This window comes from Nymphalis io, chromosome 20 (genome assembly GCF_905147045.1).
Source record: "Nymphalis io chromosome 20, ilAglIoxx1.1, whole genome shotgun sequence".
Lineage (NCBI taxonomy): Eukaryota > Metazoa > Arthropoda > Insecta > Lepidoptera > Nymphalidae > Nymphalis > Nymphalis io.
This window is the reverse complement of record NC_065907.1, coordinates 9,152,530-9,177,873: the sequence shown is the minus strand read 5'-3', so window position 1 is coordinate 9,177,873 and position 25,344 is coordinate 9,152,530. Positions and strand designations below refer to the sequence as shown.

General features: G+C 30.6%; 1 protein-coding gene across 1 annotated transcript in view; it reads right to left on the bottom strand.

Annotated features, from left to right (window-relative positions):
• LOC126776414 (uncharacterized) overlaps positions 1-25,023 on the bottom strand; it is a 129,978-nt gene extending 104,955 nt beyond the window's left edge. The window contains exon 1 of the mRNA XM_050498922.1: positions 24,219-25,023. Within this exon, the coding sequence (XP_050354879.1) occupies positions 24,219-24,369 (151 nt within the window). The 5' untranslated portion in view covers positions 24,370-25,023. The remainder of the gene's footprint in view (positions 1-24,218) is intronic.
• Between the last annotated feature and the right edge of the window lie 321 nt (positions 25,024-25,344).

Here is a 25,344-nt window from a genome sequence, read left to right as displayed (position 1 = left end):
ACAACTAAACCATATCAACTCAAAATTAAATTAATTAAAGTTATATGAAATTATTCATTCATAAGTGTATCCTTTACGTATTTGTAACTTTTAAGAAATAATATTATGAAGTAATATACAAAAGCAAAATTGACAAAGCTATATATGGGTTGTGATATATAATAATGCCACTGACACCATAGACCGTTTTATTAATATTTCAAGTGGTTCCTATTGAACAATTTAAATAATTTGCGTAGTGTGAAGCTTTGATTATTATCTTGATTAAATTATTAAATAGAATATCTATATGTTCAAATAGATATGTATTTATCATTTTATATATATTTTGAATTTACTATTTACACTGTATATCATTTGTACCATATATTCTATTTTCAACTTAGGGTTGACTGGAAACCCTTGGGCATGTCGATCTTTGCTTTATTTGTGAAAAAAAAAGTATATTGTGGAACTGGTTTTAAAAATTTGTATTAGGAAAGTGTTGAGAAGCTTATTTCTATTTTTGAATTTTAAAACTTGTCATATTGTTAAAAGCAGGTCTTGTGTTAAATTCCATATTTAAAAGTTATTAAATTAAAATTCTTAATTCAAAATTTTTGTGTGTTACGATATCATCATAGTTCCTATAATTAGGAGCATGGACTTTGTACAGTTAATATTTCTTAGAGCGCTAACATGAATGGATAGTGATCAGTTTCCACCAAGTATTTATAAATTAAAAAAAAAAAAACATCTAACCTCTGCTACTACTTGAATCTGACTATAACCGTTTATTCGTTACGTATGTAATAAAAAAATATATTTGAAATTCGAATAATGATTTATGAGTAATCATCAATTTTACGAAAGTATATCGACCGTAATGTAATAATTTGCCCTTTGCCGCTACTGTTCTTAAATTACAAAAGAAATTGTATATGATACTATATAAAGCTATTTCAATATTAGATTAACTTTCAACACCGATCCGGTTGCGTCTGTCTGTAGACCGCATAATATTATGTTTTACGCACGCCGCAAGACCGTTTGTTGGGACAACTTGATAGTGATGTTCGTGTATCGATAGTAGTCCTTGTCGATAATTGGGGGTGATTTTTATGGCTTAGATTCAAACTTAACATAAAAGTACTACGAGATATTGTAATGTTGATTAGTTAAATATGTAAGTACTAATAATAAATGTAATATACATTTTTTTATTACACACTTTCATGAACAACCAAATATCTTCTAGCTCATTCAAAGACACACACACGCACTTTACAATCGTTATGTCAGTTAAGTTCGATTATATTTATTTCTAACCGATTTCGATTATATTTATTGCTCACATATTTATTTCTAACCGTAAATATAATAATTATTATCCATCGACTATTTAAAAAATCGTTTATAATTCAAATGAAATAGAACTATCTTTTAGCTGCATAATATTTAGGAAATTATAATATCGATAAAAATGATTTCAATCACAGCACGTCTCTAGTGAATTATAAGAGATGGTAGATTCGATCGGCGCACGCGCCAATGCGGTAACACTAGTTGTAATTCAATATTATTGTATTTATTGCCTTAGCTATACTAAGATCTATTGATCGTAATAGATAGAATGTTTGTTTGTTTCGTAATTTGTATTCAATACCATGATTGTGATCTTTAAAATTATAGGGCTAAGCTTAAACTATACTGTACTTAAATAACGTTAAACATCAACGGCGATGTCTGAAAGTGTTGTTTAGGGAGGTGATTATTTAAACAATGCTGTCATCTTTAAGAAACAAAACAAAATGTGAATTTATTCGAAAGCTTTGCTATTTAATTACAAACACTTTTGAAGGGATATTTTACAGGATTATAAAGATGTATATGGGTTCACCTGATGTATTACCTGATGGATGGTCACCGACGCCCATAGATATTGACATTGTAAAAAATGTTAATTATGGTATTGTTGTGTTCCGGTTTGAAGGGTGAGTGAGCGAGATTAATTACAGGCACAAGCGACATAACATCTTAGTTTCCAAGGTTGGTGGCGCATGGCGATGTAAGCGATGGTCAACAATCGATATTTCGGAATCACAATATCACACAAAAAGTAAACCCTGTAAGCGGTGGTATAGTACAAAAATATTTGACCCTTTTGTACGAATATTAAGTTACTGGTGATAGAAAGAGAGAATCAGTTTTCAACTATTCACAAGATTAAAATAAAACTAGTAATTAATAATAGATATTTAATACGAATATCTATCTTTTAAATTATCTCTTTAATTATTATGGTATTTACATAATTATAATTAATTCGCGATAAAACGTATTAAATTGAAATATAATATTCTGATTATAATAAGTCCTTATGAAAGTGGATTTGATTATAATTATACATATTTTAATTTTAATATTCAAGGACGATCATATTGAATTGAAAAAAAAAAAATTTGTTTGCTTAACATCACACTTTTAGTTAAAAGATACAGATAAGTTAGATAAATTATTAAAGACATAATAAAACGTAAAATAATTCATGAGTAAAAAAAATATCATAGATAAAAGAAATAAGATTAAAAAAAAAATTAATAAATATTTTACAACAACGCAAAGTTGTGACGCAAGTTTTTTTTTTATACGCCACCAACCTTGGGAACTAAGTTGTTATGTTCTTTGTGCCTGTAATTATACTGTCTCACTCACCCTTCAAACCGGAACACAACAATACCAAGTACTGCTGTTTTGCGGTAGAATATCTGATGAGTGGGTGGTACCCACCCAGACGAGCTTGCACAAAGCTCTACCACCAGTAAAGTAAATGTAAATTTACCACTAAGCTTAATATTAACATTTTTATCTTAAAGCTAGTGTTCAATGGCTGCCATTTTATACCAGAAGTGACGACAATATATTTTAATTATGTAATAAAATTTGAACACCATTTTAAATTCTCACAATACTTGTAAAATGACGATATAAACTTATCATAAGTAATTTATTTTGATTTAATAATAATAATAATATCCTAGGATATTCTTCACGCACGGCCATCTGATCCCAAATTAAGATTGTACAGAGCTTGTAATATGGAAACCAGACAACTGATACACTACATATACTACTTTTCCTTTGAAAATAATACTTATATAGATAATTACACCCAGACTCAGGAAAAACAGACACAAATGTCGGTCCTGGGTGGGAATCGAACCCACAAACTCCACCGTGAAAGACAAGTATCCACCAACCACGCCAACCGGCCCGTCAATAATATCTCGTTATTAATATTTTGAACACAATGCGTTATAAAATTCCGTTTCGAAGCGTTGCTTCTGACGCTCCATGATCATTTACCGTTGTCCGCGATACGCAATGGGCTAATAAATCAAAACTTAAACGCCAGTTTATTCGTTAGTTGAAGTGCACTATGTGGCCACTTAGTACGTCCGCGTTTACACCGCAAAGATTTAATAAATGATTTAAATTTTGATAATTACAAGTATAATATAAAAAATCATATTCATATTATATAAATATATTAATAAATTTTACATAGCTTATGGTCATTTCATTTGCTTATTGATTCGAAAATATATCACTGGTTGCGAAATAAATACGTCAGACCTGACCGTAACCCAGCACATACAAATATTATATAAACTCATAACACGAACCTATTTTGAAATGCTTAGTTTTGAAGCATGTTGATCAAAAAAAGCAGCTTACTAATATTAACAGCTAAATATAGTATATTACTAAGTGAATAAAAACCATCAAAACACTTGCATAGTGAAGTGTTTTGATGGTTTTTATTCACGGTTTACGGCAGACATACGGATCTACGTCAAAGTCAGTCACCTTCTTCCATACATATCAACTTTTCTTAAACAAATCTTTTTATTAGCGTCTATAGAACTACAAGCTTATTCAGCCTATCAATTGTATAGCTTTTCAATTTAATATATATAGCCGAGATGGCCCAGTGGTAAGAACGCGTGAATCTTAACCGATGATCGTGGGTTCAAGCCCGGGCAAGCACCACTGACTTTTCATGTGCTTAATTTGTAATTATAATTCATCTCGTGCTTTACGGTGAAGGAAAACATCGTGAGGAAACCTGCATGTGCCTAATTTCATTGAAATTCTGCCACATGTGTATTCCACCAACCCGCACTGGAGCAGCGTGGTGGAATAAGCTCCAAACCTTCTCCTCAAAAAAAAAAAAAAAAGGGAGAGGAGGCCTTAGCCCAGCAGTGGGACATTTACAGGCTGTTACTGTACTGTCTCCGTCTCGATGGTATGTTTGTTCCAACTGATCTCAGAAACTATTTTGAGGATTTTCAGTCTGGTAATGATAATAATAATCTAATTTAAGTTTAATATTTGGTCAGTCGCAACCATATCTTAAAGTACTCCGGGCTGTCCTTCCAAAGCGGTCACTAGATTTGAACATTACATTTGACATTCGTTTCGGTGTAACACAAATCCACAATGCCAGCAACCATTGGCTTTACGACGCAGCTTATCCTAGTTAAGCTTATTTTACTTTGTGTACGATAATTCCTTGCGATTTAGCTAACTTTAGACTTATGATTTATAAGTGCTTAGGAATCCTTGCCTTTGTAAATGTAGGATTTGTTAGCTAAACTTACTACTGGAAGTACTATCTACTACCACTTTTAAATTTCAATATTCATTGCGGTAACCGCAAGGCGTGGATACAACACGTGCAACCAAGATGATAGGTTGAAAACTGCGCAGAGATTTCTAAGAAATATCATACAAAATGTACCAAACGGTATTCTGAGATGACTACCTACATCCAGTACTACTTGAAGACATATTATTCCTTGTGATAATAAATATGTTTCAATGTGTGCTCTAAATAATAAATTGAGTATCTTTACTTACACCATTCATATAAAAAATGCCTGTAGGTGTCCCACTGTTATACAAAACTTTCTTATCTTTTGAGGAGAAGATGGAGCTGATTATTACATCCAGATTTCCTCTGGATGTTTTTCTTTGTCACCGATTCATAAGGAATGAATTTATAAACTTTGACCAGCCGGTTTGCGTGGTTGGTTGATACTTGCCTTTCACGCCGAAGGTTGTGGGTTCAATTCCCACCCAGGAGAAACATTTGTGTGCATGAACATGTCTGTTTGTCCTGAGTCTGGGTGTAATTATTTATATAAGTATGTATTTACAAAATAAAAGTAGTTTATGTAGTGTATTAGTTGTCTGGTTTCCATAGCACAAGCTCTGCTTAATTTGGGAACAGATGGCCGTGTGTGAATAATGTCCCAGGATATTATTATTATTATTATAATTTGGTTTAGAATAATTTATTCTAGCTCAGCATGCTCATCTCGGTTTCGAACACTTGAATCGTGTTAAAAAATAATATTTAATTAAAATTGTGGTTTTATGTATTAAAACACGAACATTTTCCTCATTTCAAGCATTCATTTATAAAACAGTATTACTAACTATAAATAAAACGTTATTTTAACTTAGAAAAACACTGAATAGTTTTATACAGATGTTGAAATTTCCTTTAAAGTATTTATACTGTTCTAAAGTGATAATATTACAGTGAATTAGCACTTAACCTAGCTATTAGGATATATTAAGCGGAGATTATTACTAATCATTAAAGAGAATAAGACTTGATCGACTAAATTATGTACAAAACAAATTAAACTCTATTTCTAGTTGTTAAGTATTAAATTGCAATGTTTAAAATTTCTACGTCAGTTACCGCGAGTAGGGTGGGTCTGTACTTGATGCGTACACGCAATAATACACATGGCTGTTTTATTTGTGCAGCAATTAATTTTAATTGCTAAAAACAATTTATGTTATCCGTTGTTGTTCATTTGACAAATTGCGAAGAAAACACATTTCTTAAAATACTTTTTTTAACAATGCTATGTCAAAAATTATAGTATGCCTTGTACAGTAGTATATGTTTATTTGTGTGCAACTGTTTTTTACTATGTCTTAAAAAGAAGGTTTAGAGTTTAATCCACCACGCTGTTCCAACGCTGATTGACGTACCAATGATAGCGATATCAGTTATATTATAAACAAATGATAGTGCTTTTTTGTTACTCAGTGGAAACCTTCAGAAAGATACCTAAGCCCTTAGGCTGAGGAACCGTCTTATATAAGATTTTTACCAACTAAAACCGCTGCGATGACTGTTTACGGCACGGAACAGAGAGTCTGCGGGATCGTTTCAATATAACGCATCCGCCCTTCTTTCCCCTCCCATTCTGTGTGCCACTCGTGGCAGTACCAGGCCAGCCAAATAATTTATCGTAACTTTGTATTTACTTTATACTTTAACAATTTCGTTGATCTAGTATCTATCTAGTTGGCAGTAGATAATCTGTGTCTCAATATAATTAAATAGCTGCTTTGTCTGAAACCGGTCAGGAGAACATTACTATATCATTCAATCAAAAAGAAATGAGCTATATTTATGTTTTAATTCGTCTGTCAATCCGTGCCAATTTAATTTATATAAATATAATTTCTTGGTTCTAATAATTATGATGACTTTGTCCTATAAACTATATAACCGTGTGTCTAATGTAGGAGCATCCATTAACTGGATATAAAAATTATTTCTTCTTTTATAATCAAGTGCCATCACCGCCATTACAGCCTGTCACGATGACGATGCGCAGGCGCAAGCGTCGCGTGGGTTATTAGAGTTCCGTGTCGATTAGTGAAAAACAGAACCTACTACGTTTATAAAAATTACAGCATTAGGAAGTTAGTGATACATAGTATATGTAGTATATCAGTTGTCTGGTTTCCATAGCACAAGCTTTGTATCAGCTTAATTTGGGATCAGATGGTCGTGTGTGAAAAACGTCCCAGGATATTATTATTATTATTATTATCTTACACTTAATTGACTTTGATCCGTTTACGTTTTATAATATGTCAAAAATCGATCCCTAAAAATTTCCTCGATGTAATAAAATTTACAAAAAACAATTAAAATATTTAATTAATAAAGATAATAAACAAACTAATAATAATTTAACGCTTAATATATCAATATGATAAGCTAGCAATAAATTATCTTAAAATAATTCCGATGAAAGATATAATTTGTATTGCAGACATAACTCTCTCGAAAACATATACGTCGATATTTTTATGGTAAGCTTTTTAACCATGGATGATTTACAAACGTTAGATGTTACTTATTACACTATAATGTCAGATGTAATGGTGCTGTAATAATATGGTGATCTTAATGGCATCGCATTATGGTCGCCATGGTTTATCCATTCTGTTTTTGGATACCGTACAGTAATAGTTTGTAATGTTGATGTTTCTTTAAGTCTGTGTGTAGGGTTTGATCATTTTAATTTATTCTTAAGATATTCTTTAGACTGTTCGGGTATTACATTTGTGTTCGTGGTTATTTTATTTCTGATACACGATTGATCAGTGATTTAGTAGTAGTTAGTGGCGTAACTGGATGTTACGCTAACGGTCGTGGATTTGATAACCTCTCGTGACAAATTTTGTAATAGTCTATGGGTGTGCTGTGGTTTGGCAGCGTGTGGTTAGATCTCTCATACAGAGTATCCTCATCATATTAATGTTATGATCAATATAAAATAGAAATAAGTGGTTTTTTTTTTTAATTTTTATTTTCCTGTATTTTTCGGATTACTCGTTGAAAAAATCTTTATAATCTATTAAATATACAAAACTGATTGAAATTATTGCTTAAAATGTTATTATTTTTCAAAAAGATTAAAAAAATAAATTAAATGAATCTATTTAAATGTATCTTATTATTAATTTACCGTTTATTTAATTTTATATCATATCATATATCTATTTCATAACTCTTATGAATAAATAATGAAATCCATTTGCTTGGTAATCGTGATAGTTCAACATTAGGGCATAAAAGCACATCCCAGTACAAACACTGGGCACGTCATAAGGAGATAATGACGAATGCCACTGAAGCCTTTGTCGTGACTATTCGCAAATGCCCCGTCCATTAGCTTTGATAAACGAAAATTGATTTATTTTCAACCATCATAATGTATCCATCCTCGGTATTTAATATTTTATTCTAATTTTAATTGTATGAAAGCAGATCAATTTCATTGTAAAATGTTTTATTCAATTCCACAATAAACGAAGCCGAAAATTCGAGACGAACACTATTTAATATCATGTTACAGGAATAAATTAAATGTCAAAATCAATACACACATCATTCAAATTAAATTAAGTAACAGCCTGTGAATGTCCCACTGCTGAGCTAAAGCCTCCTCTCCTTTTTTTGAAGAGATAGTTTGGAGCTTATACTACCACGCTGCTTCAATGCGGGTTGGTGGAATACACATGTGGCAGAACTTCAGTGAAATTTGACACATGCAGGTTTCCTCACGATGTTTTCCTTCACCGTCAAGCACGAGATGAATTATAATCACAAAAATTTCGACTCGACTTACGTGAAATACATAACTATTTTGTTTGAGAAAATATGATTAAAATATCATTTAACTTACGAAAAAATTATAATGTATTTTTTAAAAATCCTATTCGTTATTTAATCTTTTAAAAACTTCGCTTCTAAAAAATTATACTTAACTATTCCATATGTCATGTTGAGTACGACAATGTTAAATTACATAAGGCAAGAAGCGTACCGAAGTACTAATTTATCAGAGCAGACGACTAGAAATGGTTCCATTAAATCCGATGGCAATTTTAAGTAAAAACATCACATCTGATAGTATAAAAGATGAATTCGACATACATTTGCTAAATGAAGCGTTACATCCATAAGGTTTTGTGTATCAGAGCAAACGTTGATTTTGTTGTTCTTATTTCTCTATTCCATTTCAAACTTTTTCTTTCAGTTGATTTTGATAAATTACCCTATTTTAAGCCCTATTTCAAAGCAATAGAGGTTATTTTAGTTAAATATGAGTTTGTATCTAATGTAGTGTGTTGTTAAAATACAACATCAGATATTGTCTATTGGCACTTTGTATTGGACGTTCACAAATGATTTATGCTTTCGTTCCGATAGTTTTTAAGTTTTGTTGTGTTCTCTATTAGAGTATAACTTGTGATATGGAACCGAATGAAAAACGGAATTAGTTTAGTTACTAATAATATGACATAAGACTTATTGATGATGATTTAATAATATAGCAATAAAATTTGGAAGATTTTAGTAAATCTCTTTTTAAATTATTCTGATTTTGTACATGTAGTAACAGCTTGTGAATGTCCCACTGCTGGGCTAAGGCCTCCTCTCCCTTTTTGAGGAGAAGGTTTGGAGCTTATTCCACCACGCTGCTCCAATGCGGGTTGTTGGAATACACATGTGGCAGAATTTCAGTGAAATTATACACATGCAGTTTTCCTCACGATGTTTTCCTTCACCATCAAGCATGAAATGAATTATAATCACAAATTAACATGCAAATTCAGTGGTTGAAAAGATTCTCGCTGTCTTACCATTGGGCCATCTCGGCTTTTTTTGACATGTAATCGAACTAAATATTGTATTTAATGAAAGTAATTTTTTTTGTAATCAAATAATAAGAAGAGCTTTATCTTACAAAACTAGTAATAAAATTAAATATAAAATTATATTTGACCGTTTACATAATTTTAAGTATCATTATTATTATTAACACCAGGAGTAACAATAGTTACAACAGAAATTTAATTTCCATAGATTAATTGGATAATTCATAATCTAATAAAACATTTCAAAGACAAGATTTTCACTGTGACGCAATAGACAGGCAACAATATCTTTGAAACGTGTCATCTGACGCTTCTGAGCCTATACGAAAGTTAATCCGACATTTAATAAACTTTGTTTGATAGATCGATCTGTTTCACAAACTTAATATTACCGTTAGCACATTTACTTGCATTGAAATAAAGATTTTATATACTACACAATAAGGTAGATATTTGAAATAAGTATGAATAGTATAAGAAGTTTCTCTTGGTAATGTTCGGTGTCAAATTTTTGTTATAAAGTTACAATGCTAGGCTAAAGATTAGGAAAAGCGATTGAACTTCATGGTTGACTTAATTTGACTGATCACGATATTCTGGATTGAATTCATATGTATATATATTTTACTTGAAATATATGTTACTCAGGATAACTATAAAATAGCAGTATCTAAGGTAACAATATTGTTGAAAATAATTAGAAATCGTACTTACCCGACAAGAGGTTTGCTGAATTAAAATAGACTTACCTGAAAAAAAAATGTTATAATTAAAATAAAAACAAAACAAGGTAATTAGTGATTACATACGTAACTAAGTAATTTGTTTGTTATGATATTTGCGCTGTAATAGATCTCTACAAATACATTTTGAATATCTTCCAAGCTCATAAAAGATTGCAATTTGACCACAAAACACTGCGAATACTAAGAAAAGGGTCGGTCATTCTTAGAAGGATCAGAGGAAAATCACCAGCCTACGTCTTACTAATAAAACATTATTGGAATTAAAATTACTCATTTCTGGAATCAGCTCGAGAGAATTTATGAAAATAATTTGAAATCTTAGAAAGCAATTTAGAATTATGTTTGCGACTATCATTGAGATGATTTACGTTATGGTATTTGAAATATATTCAGAGAAAACATACATTAATCATTAATTTTTAATTGGAAAAAATCACTTATTTAGATAAGTATTAGTAACTTAGTACGTTTAAGTAAAAACACCTTAAAAGAAGCCAAAACGGATCATTGTATTAATTTATACAAAAAAAATAAAAATAAATTGCAAATCAAATTGCCAATAACAAAAATGAAAGAGTGTATTTAAGGGTCTTTAAATAAGTCCAGAAATGGAACAACACCCAAATTAGGTTCATCAACAACAAAAACTCCGGGTATAACATGAATTTATTGCTCCAGAACTGGTTTATGAATGCCCTCGAAACTTAAAACATACTTATGATTAGTGGTTTCACTCACTTTATCCGGATCCATCGTAATTTTAAGACATCGTACTTGTCACGATTCTCATTTTAATCTAAGAGATGGAACTTTTAATACAGCTTGTGATTCATAAACAAAAGCATTTAAAATTGTAGATGATGTTTTTAATGACGTTTATGAAATAAGCGATGATAATAACGCTTAAATAGAACTCACTTACGAGAAACACAACATTATAAAATTTGATTTAATTGTCAATAAAACAAAGCATGAATATAATGGAGTAATTCGTGTAGTCTTTAAAACATTTTCATTTCTTTTCTCAGGCAATGATGCGTGTCTGCTATTCCCACGTCCAGTAATTTAGAAGGTATCATTGTTGTTATGAAATGGGGAATTATAATTGTAAAACACGGAATTTAATAGTAAGATTAGTATTTTATGGCAGCGTAAAGCGTTAATGTTAGTTTAATACGAACGATATCGTTATAATGTTTATGATATTATAAAATTGAGTGCTTAGGATTTTATTAGCTATTCTAGGATTTAGCTTACTAATTTGTATATATACTAGAAAATATTCAAGAAGGTTTATAAAATGTTTGATCATAACAATTTTTATTTAGGAATTTAATTATTTTTTTTCTTCAAGCTATGTACTGTTGTTTATTTAGCTTTCACTGGCAGCTTCAAAAATGCTTATAAATTTATTTAACTAATTTTTTACTAATATACCAGTCAAAACATCGTTCAACTTATAATTTTAATTAATACAGACAGTATTTTTATAACATGGTTATCAATACATTTATTCAATTTTGTTTAAAATAAGAATCATTTAACGATTTTACAACAGAACTTTTACATATTATTATGCATTTTTTGTTATTGTTTTGTTTTTATCTTGCGGTCAGCAAGAATCATAAATGTCATATAGCTGAGGTTCATATTATAATCATTTTCTCAGTAACAATTTATAATCACAATTGCGCCGTAGGTAACGCGACAATGTCTACCGTCCTTTGTCTTATAATTGGTCACACGTGCTCAGCTCCGTGCTTTAAACATCTGGTTGCTTTTTAATAGTACTTGGTATTACGTTACGTAATTATAGTTAACAGAGCTTTATAAGTGACTGAATTTTTTTTATGTAGTAACTATAAATTGTTACTAATAAACGTTAGTTAGGTCATATTGATTCGCTCTCTTTCTTTCTTTAGCTATTTCTCATTTGAAAGAAGAATACGATGCATAATATATACAACCTATTTATCGTTTATTAGTAAGGTATTGTGCTATCTAAGTTATTGTATAATATATTTAAGAGTAAACTGTCAATTAATTCGCCATCTGACAAATTCCTTCTTTATTTTAAGGCTATATTATAATATTGTCTAAACGAACGAATTTATATTTATATCATATCAAGTATTATTTAATGATTGTCATACTTAAACGAAACACAACCGTTAAAAAACTCTCTATATAAATACTGTTCGATAGATGCGTTTTTAATATTTGTATACAAAATATATCTTATATCCTGAAATTCTCAACTAACATGAAAATCAACGAATAATAATGCCACCCACGTCTTTGTGTCAACGTTATAATTATTTTTATTATAAGCCTTAAGCATATTAAGCAAAAAAAACTTCGGCTGTGACTTACTATTATTTGTTACATGATTTGAATAATTTTTTTTGACGTTAAATCTATTCGTTCGTGTCCATTTAACAACAGTAACTTAAAAGTAGATTAAATAATATAGTCTACATCACGTAACGCCATCTATCGGAATGATGAGTAAACAGTACCAGCATTTAGAAATTTGTTCCTACTTTTGAATCTACCACAATATTTTACATCATAAATATAATGAAATTTATAGTTTCCAGATCAGCTATGTTGCAATTTTTATGTGATTTCATTATTTAAAGTAAAATGAATCATTAATTCAAATGTAATAACAATTTATTTTAAAAAATCAAGAATATATAAGTTTCTATTTTCAAGTTCAATATGTACACAATACACGCTTTTCAACTCGATAGTCGAAATTTAAGTCACGTGAAACTGAAACGCAACTTCAACTATAAAAAAGTATCCATATATTTTTTTAAATATTTCAAAATATGAAATATTATAGAATATATTTCTATACAAAGATTCTAGCCACGGAATCTTATAATAGGGATGAAGGTATTCCCTAAACTTCACTTGTAATAAATTACCAGGCAAGTAACGGTATTACGAAATATGCTTAGAAGATAGTTAGCGTTGGTTGTTTGAAACAGGTTTTGAACTGCAGGTTTACTAGCACTGTTCTAGGTCTTAACTTATGGACTAACTTCGGATGTTTTGTGATGTATGATTTTATTTATGATTTTGTGTATATAGGCGTTGTTATATGTGAAGTACATGTTTCTCTAATCTATACTTATTATAAATGAGAAAGTAACTCTGCCAGTCTGTTACACTTTATCGGCTAAACTATTGAACCGATTTTGATGAAATTCGATATAGAAGAAGCTTAAATCCCAATAAAGAGAATTGGCTATTTTTTGTACATAACACTTAACCCCCTCTCTTAACACGAGGGCAAAGCCGTGAGGGAAGACTAATATTATATATATATTTTGTTATAATGGGCAAAGAAGAAAATATGTATATTTTAGTAGGTATTAATTATATTTAAATGGACTTGTGACAATTAATTTTGACGTGAACATTTAATATCTATTCAGATACACAATTAATTGTTTTTTTTTATATTTATGTATTTGTTTCTCGTTGTTAACATTTGTATTTGTGTTACATACTCCTCTTGATCTAATAGTTCAATTGGAAAACTGTTCACTGCATAATAAATAGAAAAATCCAAATATATCTCTTGTCCAAATTGTATTAGTTGATAAACATCCGAGTCTTGATCCAAAAAATTCAAGGTAGCGGATTCGAATCCCCAAATCAATTTTAATTTTCGGAGAGAAACCATATATACGTGAAAGACTTAAAATATTTATACCCATCAAACCGCAATGCAACAACATGATGGTATAAGGTCGTATATTATAAGATATTAATGAGCTGTTACTGTATAATGAGTTTTGGCATAATTATTTCGATAATTATTTGATACATTTATGTTTCAATTTTATGTAAACAATAAACTATAAAATAAGCCATCAGTTTCACAAGCTCATGGTGTTTCTTACGACACTAATGATCGGATTTGAAATGCTAAAGTGTCAAGGATTCTACTCTGGGGCACACGAGACCTTTCCGCGTGTTAGTATGTCACTGTTCTATTGAATATATATTGTGTAATCCTTTGTATCCTTGTATAGTAATTACCTGATATCCTGAAAGTGGACTTCTTTGTGGGATGTATTAGTATAGACTTTCTGTCTATACAAGTCTTTTTGTTAAGTCGAGATGGCCCAGTGGTAAGAACGCGTGAATCTTAACCGATGAACGGGTTCAAACCCGGGCAAGCACCACTGAATTTTCATGTGCTTATTTTCTGTTTATAATTCATCTCATACTTTTCGGTGAAGGAAAACATTGTGAGGAAACCTGTATGTGTCTAATTTCATCGAAATTCTGCCACATGTGCATTCTACCAACCCGCATTGGAGCAGCGTGGTGGAATAAGCTTCAAACCTTCTCCTCAAAAAGGGAGAAGAGGCCTTAGCCCAGCAGTGGGACATTTACAGGCTGTTACTTAGACTTTCTGTATTCTAATAAATCATATCATATTGACATGATAATTTGTATGTAAATTATCATTAGGAACACTTCAACTAGATAGAATATATGCATATGGACCAGTGGTTGAACAGGTGAATCTGGAGCGAAGATAGCTGGTACCAATTCGTGCAAGCACCACTGGATTGTCATTGGAGTTTGTGCTTATAATTAATTTCGTGCTCTGCGGTGAAGGAATACCATTTAGAAACGCATTAGAGAAGCGTGATGGAAGAAGCTCGAATAATAGGACAATTAAAATAAAACATTTATCCAGTAACATCCGTGAGATTTGATTGTTACAAGTAATTGTCTTGTTACATAGCGGTACGGATAAATTTTTTTTTTACTAATACCAGCAATATCCCTTTTTAAGGAATTACTAATATTCTTATTTAACCCTCTAGCGTAAAGCTTGTGTTAGAATGGGGACAACCATCGCATAAGTAGCCAGGGTCGAACCTGTGACATCCTGTGACAACCATTTACATCGGTATTGACGCTTCTTAATATTAGTTAGTATATCTATTGTATAACATAGTATATTCAGCTCGATTCTATATAATAGAATAAATAAGAATATTTTCTCACTTACGACTTACCAGTGTAAAATGCAAATGACCAACTGGCTTCTCAATTTGGGCTTTGATGAGACTGAATTATCACTAAACCGATTAATATAACATTGACCTAACTTATTTCTCCTTCCTACCCCATCCCTTCCTTATTATACACTATACAAATATTTTTAGTATATATATTTAGATGTATATTATATTTTGTTAAATTAAATGATATTTTATTTTTATGTTTGCGATGAACAAATAATAAATAAATGTGCTGTAGAATTGGAGGGTGTTATTACGACACAGTATTATACTACTGTAGTTACTATCGTATATATTGTTTATGATATGTATAATTTGTTCAAAATAAATAAATAAATAAAATATAAATCTACTACTGCACCACTTATCCGGCTTCTATTTTAAACTGTCATTTTCGATATTTCTAGAAGAAATGGCTTTTTAGCTACACCTAAACTTGTATTACACATAAATTATTTCGAAGCATTTTCTGTACTATTTTCTAGTGGTAAACCATAATGTATAAATAAATATCACCAGAATATGATTTTGAACTACGATTATAAGATTTTGTTACCATAAAAAAAACTTTTTCATGGTCCATAAAATTTGAATGGGGATCTTGTTATAATGGTTTTTGTAAAGCAGTTATTATACACTTATACGAGTTAATTTCCAGCACTTAGATCATGTTTTTTTTTTATTATTATTATATTTTTACGATAGTGAACGAGAGTAAATCAATTTGTTTTTGTTATTTTGACAGATATAGTTCTGGTTAGTAAAATGAAGGCATAAACGTGTCGTGTATTCTTCGAAAAATATTTTGAACTGAAAATAATGTATACTAATAACACAAATACGAAAGTTGCATTTTCTCGCTTTCACAGCTAAACCACTGAACCGATTCTTTTTACACCTAACGACCCCCCCCCCCTAACAGGAGGGTAAAAACTAGTTAATAAAAATGATGTCCATTTGATATTTAAATTATTTCGGCCACGACGGCCATCCACGACAGAACTGCGCAGTCAACAACGCGCAAGATAGATCGTGCTCAAGTGTGTGCGCAACCACAGGTGCATCCTATATTTCATCACTCATAATTCAAACGCCGCCAATCTGACACGACTGGAGAGTTCAAGCGAAGTACTAATCGATTCACATGCTTTCCGAAGCACTAGTCGGTGAACCACCAACTATCACTGCTGAGAATATCTTGATAGACAGATAGTTTTTATTGGCCTGACCCGTTGTTTAAAACCAGGATGTCGAGATCTGCAGCCATATAACCTAGCAACTAGACCAGCGAGGTAGGCAAAATTATGATAATATTATGTATGCTTATAATAAAATTATAATTATTATTTTGCGGGGCTGGGTTTTGAAACATTGGGTCCAAGGTCATCCGATATAAAAAGAATCATAAAAGATATTTCAAGAAACTGGTCCACACTTCTGGTGACCCAAGAGGTGGCGCTTATTTAGCCCAATGGCTGAGTCTAGCGGTGTAGAGAGGCAATAGTGCCAGCGTCTTAGGTAAAATGACACAGGACAATCTTTAAGACGGCGTGTTTCTGCTTTAAATTTGTAATGTGTATTTTGTTCTTGTTATTTTAATTTTGTATTTTATAAAAATGTCTTTATATATAAATTGAATAAAAATAAGTTATTTAAACATTAAAAAAATAAAAATTATAATGATATTATTTTATAGATTATTCGTCATGGCCTTATTTATTAATGTACATCTTACGTGTTATTAGCTAAAATAAAACTCTTGTAAGCTAATTGAACAGTTTTTTTTTTATTTCTTAATGATGTAATTATTTTATATATTGCTAATACAATGTGTCACACTCGTTCAATTTTGGATGGTAATTTCTTTGATACACAGTATGTAATTATGCAAGCAGAATTGTAAGATAATATTAAAACCTTTATTATATATAAAGAAAGCCCCACGCCAGAGGGGTGACTGCTAAAAACATATATTGATATTTTTTTATACATATAAACAATTAGATATATATGATTTTACTTTACTATTTTAAAATGTAAATTAAGTTTTCATGTAAAGTAAAAAGTAAAGTAACAGTGAGGAGAAGGTTTGGAGCTTATTCCACCACGCTGCTCCAATGCGGATTGGTGGAATACACATGTGGCAGAATTTCGATGAAATTAGACACATGCAGGTTTCCTCAAGATGTTTTCCTTCACCGAAAAGCACGAGATGAATTATAAACAGAAATTAAGCACATGAAAATTCAGAGGTGCTTGCCCAGGTTCGAACCCACGTTTTCATGTATAGTTGTACTATTTATATACTAAAAATACTTACTTTTAATAATATAGAGCCAGTAAAATATTTTAATATCAACCTCGTGGGATATATAAGTCCTTAAATTTGTTATAACAAATTAAACAACAATGGTTTTAGTCGCAGAGAAAATTAAATGTAATGTAATGTAAATAAGAAATGTTATAAAAATTCACAAAGATAATTTAAATAACATAAAACTATTCATATCATGTCCCAATCAATTATTATTCGTTCCACCCAACGAGGTAAAAAATACACCGGACTAGGTGCGATCCCAGACAAAGACCTATTGAACATGTCTGAACCTGTCTAAAAGAATACGGTCAAGCTTAAATCAGGCCATTATTGGAGTGCAACGGAGTTTTATGCCGATACTACAAAGTATACAATTAGCACCCACACTTACATATATCGTACTAACGCACTCTCGGATAGACACACAGATACATTATTGGATGTGTAAACGCACACATTGAACGAATGTGCAGTTATAGGCACTCACACAACTTTATAACCTTCTGTCATACAATTTGTACGTATTAATATGTATCAAATTGTGATAATTAAAATAAATAAGCAACGAAAAGTATTTCAAAAATAGAACAAACCGAAAAATCTAAACATATCCAAGGACCCTAAATAAAGGAATAAATAAATGAGCACCTGTGTCGAACAACACCTGTGGTATTTGTTAATACCCTTGCGTGTAGAGACATGCTAGTTAAAAAAAAAACTTGTCAGTACTGGATTTATAGGTAATAAAATGTCATTGTAACTATTACTGCATTTTATATGATTATGTACAGATGTATAATAATCTGAAATCTGTAATCTAAGATTGAATTTTTGTTTTTCTATCATTTATTAATAATTTATAAAAAAAAATGCAACAAATTATGAAAATTGACTTAAATTTTTTTATAAAATGTTTTGCAAAGCGCTATACGCGATAGCTGAGTAATTATTATGTCTAATAATAAATACAAAAATGAAATTAATTCTTAGATATCAAGGGAAAAATCTTAGCGAAAATACGAATATATTTATTTTAAATAAAACGTTAATTTTAAATCCTGTTGTTATTTCTAAACGGGGTTGTACATATACAATATCTGTTTACATTCATATTCAAAATACACTTCACTTCAGCCGTTTTCATAATTGTGGCGAATAAATTATTCGCATAAATAATTTTAATCATTTACACAAAGATATAATATGAATCTAACCTAGCCCTGAATACGATATACCTTTCCACGCAATAAAATTCGAACAGGCAAGTTTGTGGGTATTAATAATGAATTATAGCCCTTATTGCAAAGTAATAAGGGTCAAGCTAATGAGCTAAGTTACCACCTAACCAGTATGTAAATCCTATGTTATTTATGTACCAAATTAACACTTTGTCAATGGGTCCACTTGTTTGTATGTATTTTCACTTTGTAATTAGGGAATTATAACTTAACTGATATATTCTTACTGTTATAAAACTGGAATATTATAAGTTTATTGTGTACAGTTATTCCGAGACTATTTTTTTTTTATTTTGATTTGCAAAAAAGTTTTTATATAATACGTAGATATTTGTATGTTTATGATTATATTCTTGTATGACTGTCTGTGCTATATAATACTAACAACCAGCTTTATCCGAGTTAAGCGCGACTGCTCCGTCTCCGAGTATCGTTGTGTTATGTTATGATGACCTTTTTGGATTATTAGACTATCTAAAATGTTTTATCACATCGAACTAATAAGTTTTGAGATTAGCGCATTCAAATAAACAAAGTATGCATATGAATGTCCCACTGCTGGACTAAGACCTCTCCTTTTAAGAAGGTTCAGAGCTTATGCTATACCCACCATGCTGCTCAATTTCGGATTGGTGGAGAAACATGTGGTAGAATTTCAGTGAAATTAGACAAATGCAGATTTTCTCACAATGTTTTCCTTTACCGTTGAGCATGAATTATAAATACAAATTAAATACTACAATGTAATGATAGCCTGGTGAACCCACGATTATCGATTAAGATTCACGCGTTTTAACCGCTGAGCCATCTCGCTCTTCAAACAAACAAATTAAGCATTTGTATATTATATAAGATGAATATCATATTATTTTATGTGACTTAAAACATTTTGAGATAAAATCCAAATAACTTACAATTACAGACTTGCTAACTAAGTTATAACATGTAATTTGAACTATTACGATGTTGTAAGTACAAGTTTAGTGCGTAGCACGCATATATGTGGTTTAATTGATAACTCATAAGTTAACTTACGATACCTAAAATTATTAAAACAAACATATGCTTATATCAGGATTGTGATTTTTTTTGTGGTAAATTTATTTAATATTGTTAACTGATTACTCTATTCTTAATATATTTATTATAGAAGCCGAGATGGCCTAGTGGTAAGAACGCGTGAATCTTAACCGATGATTGTAGGTTCAAGCCCGGGCAAGCACTACTGAATTTTTATATGCTAAATTTTGTAGTATAATTCATCTTGTGCTTGACGGTGAAGGAAAACATCGTGAGGAAACCTGCATGTGTAGAATTTCACTGAAATTCTGTCACATGTGTATCCACCAATTCTCATTAGAGAAGCGTGGTGGAATAAGCACTACGAACAAGAGAGGCTTTGCCTACAGGATAAATTATAGTACTCAAGTGTGTACCCAAACACAAGTGCTATGTGCTCGCTTTCGTAAGCTAATAGGATGTCGATCAGACAAGACTGGAAAGATTTTTGTTGTATGATTAAAGGATTTACGTGCTTTCCGAGGCATGATGGTTACACTGCTAATCTTAAAAGGTTTTGTCCAGGATCTTGGAATGTGTAGTCTTATAAGCCAGAATACTAACGAGGCGTTCGATTTTGATATTGTAACCAACCGCATAATATTTTTTTATCTAAAAATCTTTTTCTATCTAAAGTATGACAAAGTCTCCTTTTACAATGACAAGAACATTACATCAAAATCGATTCCTGGACAAAAAAATATATATTATGATCTCTAGAGTCGTTGAAGCGTCGCTTTCCACTTCAATTGTAATCGGAATAAGTCAGTACTTGGAAACCGTGACTTACTATAAGCTAGGACAATTTTATTTTTACCTTACACCTTTAGAAACTAAGACCTTATAATTACGGTAATAAAGTATATAATCAATTGTATATATTATGAAAGAAAGTAGAGACAAATCGATTTTTGTGTTGTATTCCAACAATTGAAAGGACCACACAGCGCAATGATGAACTTTGCTTTTGTTTGTAAAAAAGGTGAAGTTCGAAATTAGTAAGACCTTTTTCGATGTAAACTATTTTCTATCTAAAGCCAATCAGGATTATTATTATGAGAAATTATTAAAATTAGTAATTAATTTTAAATTAATGCGAAAATCTCTTTGTTGGCTATATTATATAAATGATAAAGTTTATTTCTTATTGTGTAAAGTTATTTTTATAAATCTTTAATGTTAATGAATATTCAATTAAATTTTATTATAATAAAGTAACCAATTATGGATTCCAATTACAATTATATACAAAGTGTGATTTTTCTTATAAGTTTTTAGCGATAAATGACTTTATATAAATAACTCAAACATATTCATAGTTTAATTAATATATGTTTCAAATTTGAGATTAAAATGCGAAATAAAGTGAAAATAATGTCTGTTTTCGATTTCTTCGTTTAAGATACATTGAATTGCATCGATTTTCCTTTCGAATGTCGACTCCGATTCCATTGCCAATGTTATACTCTGCGCTAAGTTATAAGAGTATTATTATTTGAAAATAGAACAATGAAAGAATTTTAAACGTTTTAATACAATTTTTTTTAATAAAAAATGTGTTTTTAAATATTTATTTTGAATAAATACTAATTTATTATGAATTTATTTTAATCTCTTTTCAATATACAATTTTGATTAAGATTGATATTTAATATTATTATTAATTATTATTATTTATAAATTACGTAAACGTATAAATTATTGGGTGACGATATTATATTTTTTTAATATCTAAGAACCGTTTAAAAAAAATAAACTGATATTTATTTTATAAATATTGCTATAGCTTTAATAATTCCTGATATATTTTATATTATGATTCTTTTAATCCGCTGTTATACAAGACTTGGGACTGCGCGTTCGTGACTGCACGAATCAGAGCAAGTTTAGTGCCTAGTTTCAAGTTTGAACTAGTTTACGTCGCTTGTCCCTTTCTAAGGCTCTATTTCTGGTCGATTTTATGTGCCAAGCGATCTGCTTAGCTTCGAACAGATTAATTATGGCACAGATAAACATAATAAATAAATAAGAAAATTGTACTTTTATTGATGATTAATTAAAACATTCGATTCGATATTTGAAATTTGTTTTTATTATTTATTTTATTATATGTGATTATTATTGTTTCAGTAAATGAATAAAATATATTTTTTACATTGGTTAATATTTAAGTTCGAAGGAATATATTTACTTAATGATAACTGAATTACAATTGACGCGATCGTAATTTTTGCGTTGCATATAAAATATAATTACAATACATATACTATATCTAGTCAATTTTAACTTATAAAATGTACTGTGAATTAATTTATTATAATACTCTAAAATATTAACAATTAGTTACTTATTTAATCTTAATGAACAATTTTTTTGCAAAACATCCTTTTCTCGTCATTCCGTATTTTTATCAACACAATTTGTAACACAATAGGCGAACTTACGTTTTCTCCCTAACAGAACCCGTTCTTTGTTTCATTCTAAACATGATTAAACATGTCTTAATACGTTGATGTTATGATGTTAAAATAGTTAAAGTTTATTGCAAAATAGGTTTTATAACATATTTATTTTCCTCTTAGTGTGTTTAAAATTAAAACATTGTTTCCCATTGTTTCGTACGGACATGTTTTAACAAGTCCAAGTTTCAATAAACAAGTTATTTTCAACTTGATTGACGAACCGACGCCCTGACACTGTTTATGAGTTATGCATTTCTGTGTACATACGGTTGAACGTGACTTGTTCAAATATTCTTTTAAAACGCTTTATTTTTTTTTTGTTCTATTTTTAAATTTGTCGTTGTATATTTGTTTCTGATTTTTAATATTTCACTTTTAACTATTAGTTCATATAGTGTTTTTATTGCATATTAAATGTAATTATTTGATAATTTATTCTTTGTTTAATTGATTAATAAAATAACATAATAAGGCAGAGGCGGACGTGGCTAGTGAAAATCCCATTGTGTTAAAAAATAATAAGTTTATTTCACAATAACCCACGATAATTCGTGGCCATATAGTTCAACACAAAACTGTATATGTATAATCGATTACATGCGGCGCTTAAGAATACGAATAGTTATTATTAAAAAAATCACTTAAAAGAAACATCACAAAAAAAAAATAATTAAATGCAATATTTACAAGACAAAACTATAAAATCTATCATAAAAAAATGTCATTTATACAAATAAGTATTTATACATTATACGATCGACACATAGTATAATCGAACAAGTTTCAGAAACAATTTTAAGTTTTCAAATTATTTACATTTTTGTTGATTATCATAAGGCATTACACTAATTTTAATAGAATATAATCAAATTCCGTGAATATGACGGTTCCGTACATTTAACTAATATTTGGCGTCCAATCGAATCGAAGTGAAGCTAATATAATATATATGTAAGTATATAAAAAAACAACTAAATATGACTATTCGAAAATATTTGGAACTAAAATAAAATTTGAGATCCGTGGATGTAATTTTTCATAAAAACTTTAACTAAATGCTATTTATAGTTTAATAACTAAATAAATTAAACTAGTCGTGTTTAATCTAATTAAAATTGATACAACAAAATAAGAGATCAAATTGAATTGTAACTAAACATAAAACTTAACACAATAAATGGCCAATGAAAATATTCGTCACTACCATTTTATTAATTTTTGGGAAAATTATTTATGAACTAAAATATGAATCGTGATTTTATGAATTAAATTTATGAACATTTGAACACATTTTTCGTAATCGATTTTAAATTATTTTTAAATGCATCACAAGTGATTACTTAAATCGAATATTACATCATATGAACAAATGTGGAGGCGTTTTGTCGAACTTCACTCAAATTTTGAATAAAGAAGCAAAGTCATCAAAAGCGCGAGAATATTTAAAAAAAGAATAATTAAAAATCGAATTAAAAATGAAAATACCGTTTATTTTCATTTTTAATTCGATTCACCACCATTTACGATTTAAGTGCAGTTTGACACAACATCTCGAGAAATTAATGTTATAAAAAATATTACAAAAAGACGGATGGACTTAGAAATACGTAACAACAGTCCAGGTCTGCTTTGCAGTATCACCGTTAACAATACTTATCTAAAACAATCTTCTTTTTATCTGACAGTATTGAAGAGAGACGAGGCGAGAGACACTTTAAGGATGGCCACAACCATCACCAAATTCACGATGTAGGTCGAATTGCATCTTAAGTGGTAAGGTGGTATATAAGGCTCTCGGGGGCACTCACCTCGCCGATTCTCCTGGGCTTCTTGCCCAGGTTGTCGTGATACCAAGATGTGGCATAAAACCTCGTACAACTCAGCGAGGAGCCGGTTCAATCGTGAAAAGTTCTCCTCAGCCGCCTCTCTCTCGCTCGGCAAGTTGAACGCTATAGCCATCTTTGTCTCTCACAACGCCTTTTTCTACGGAAGAAGCGTGGACAGATTGCGGTTTGTTTTGTATGCATAAATGCTCGCGCGCGTTTGGATTTCGTCTCCCTTGGACTTTTTTATCTTTATGGTTAGCGACGTTCTTTTCGTTTCTAAACCTTTTTTTTCCACTGGTTTATATTTCTGGCAATTCTATGTACGACTTTTACTTCTAAGTAGAATTAATTTCGATGATATTTATAATTTCAAGTTTTATTTCTTTCTCAGTTTTTTATTTTTATTTTCCAAGAAAAAAACTAAGTCCATATATTTTCTCGAAAGGCTATTTCAATGTTAATCAACTCGAAGATTTCACTTTGACACTCGAAAATGGCACACTGAGTATAAATGTAGAAAAATGTCACAGTTCAATTTGGCTAAGAAGATCGGCACTTTGGATCTTCGAAAAGTTCACAAGTTCACAAAAAGTTTCAGTAGCACACAGTCGCGAACATTGTCCGTGAATCACTCGCAATTTAGCGATAACCGACGCTCGGTCGATGACACAATCGCGCTAACTAACGCACTATGCATCGCTCTAGCTTTTCGATGTAAACAAGCTGACACTTCGACTTCGATACAAAAGAGGTCGGCTGACAACTATTGTACGTGCGGCCGGCGCGGAAGCGGATCGTGTAATAAGGGATAATACTTCGTGCACATCATTGCCTCGCTCGACTCGGCGTACATGTGTGTGCGGTGCATAACGTAAGCATACGCTCACACAGGCGCACCCTATTTGATTATAAATAGTTGAACGCACGGTAGCACGTTCCCTTCGCACTCTACCACTACAATGAACTGCGACACCGTTATCGCTAGCTCTTTCTCTCTCGTTGCTTTCGAAATTACGCGTCTCATTTCAAACTGGTTACATCATTGTGATAGCAACAAGGTAAAAAGATGCTTTCTCGGTCTGGTGTTCGATTTATTTCACCTGGCGAC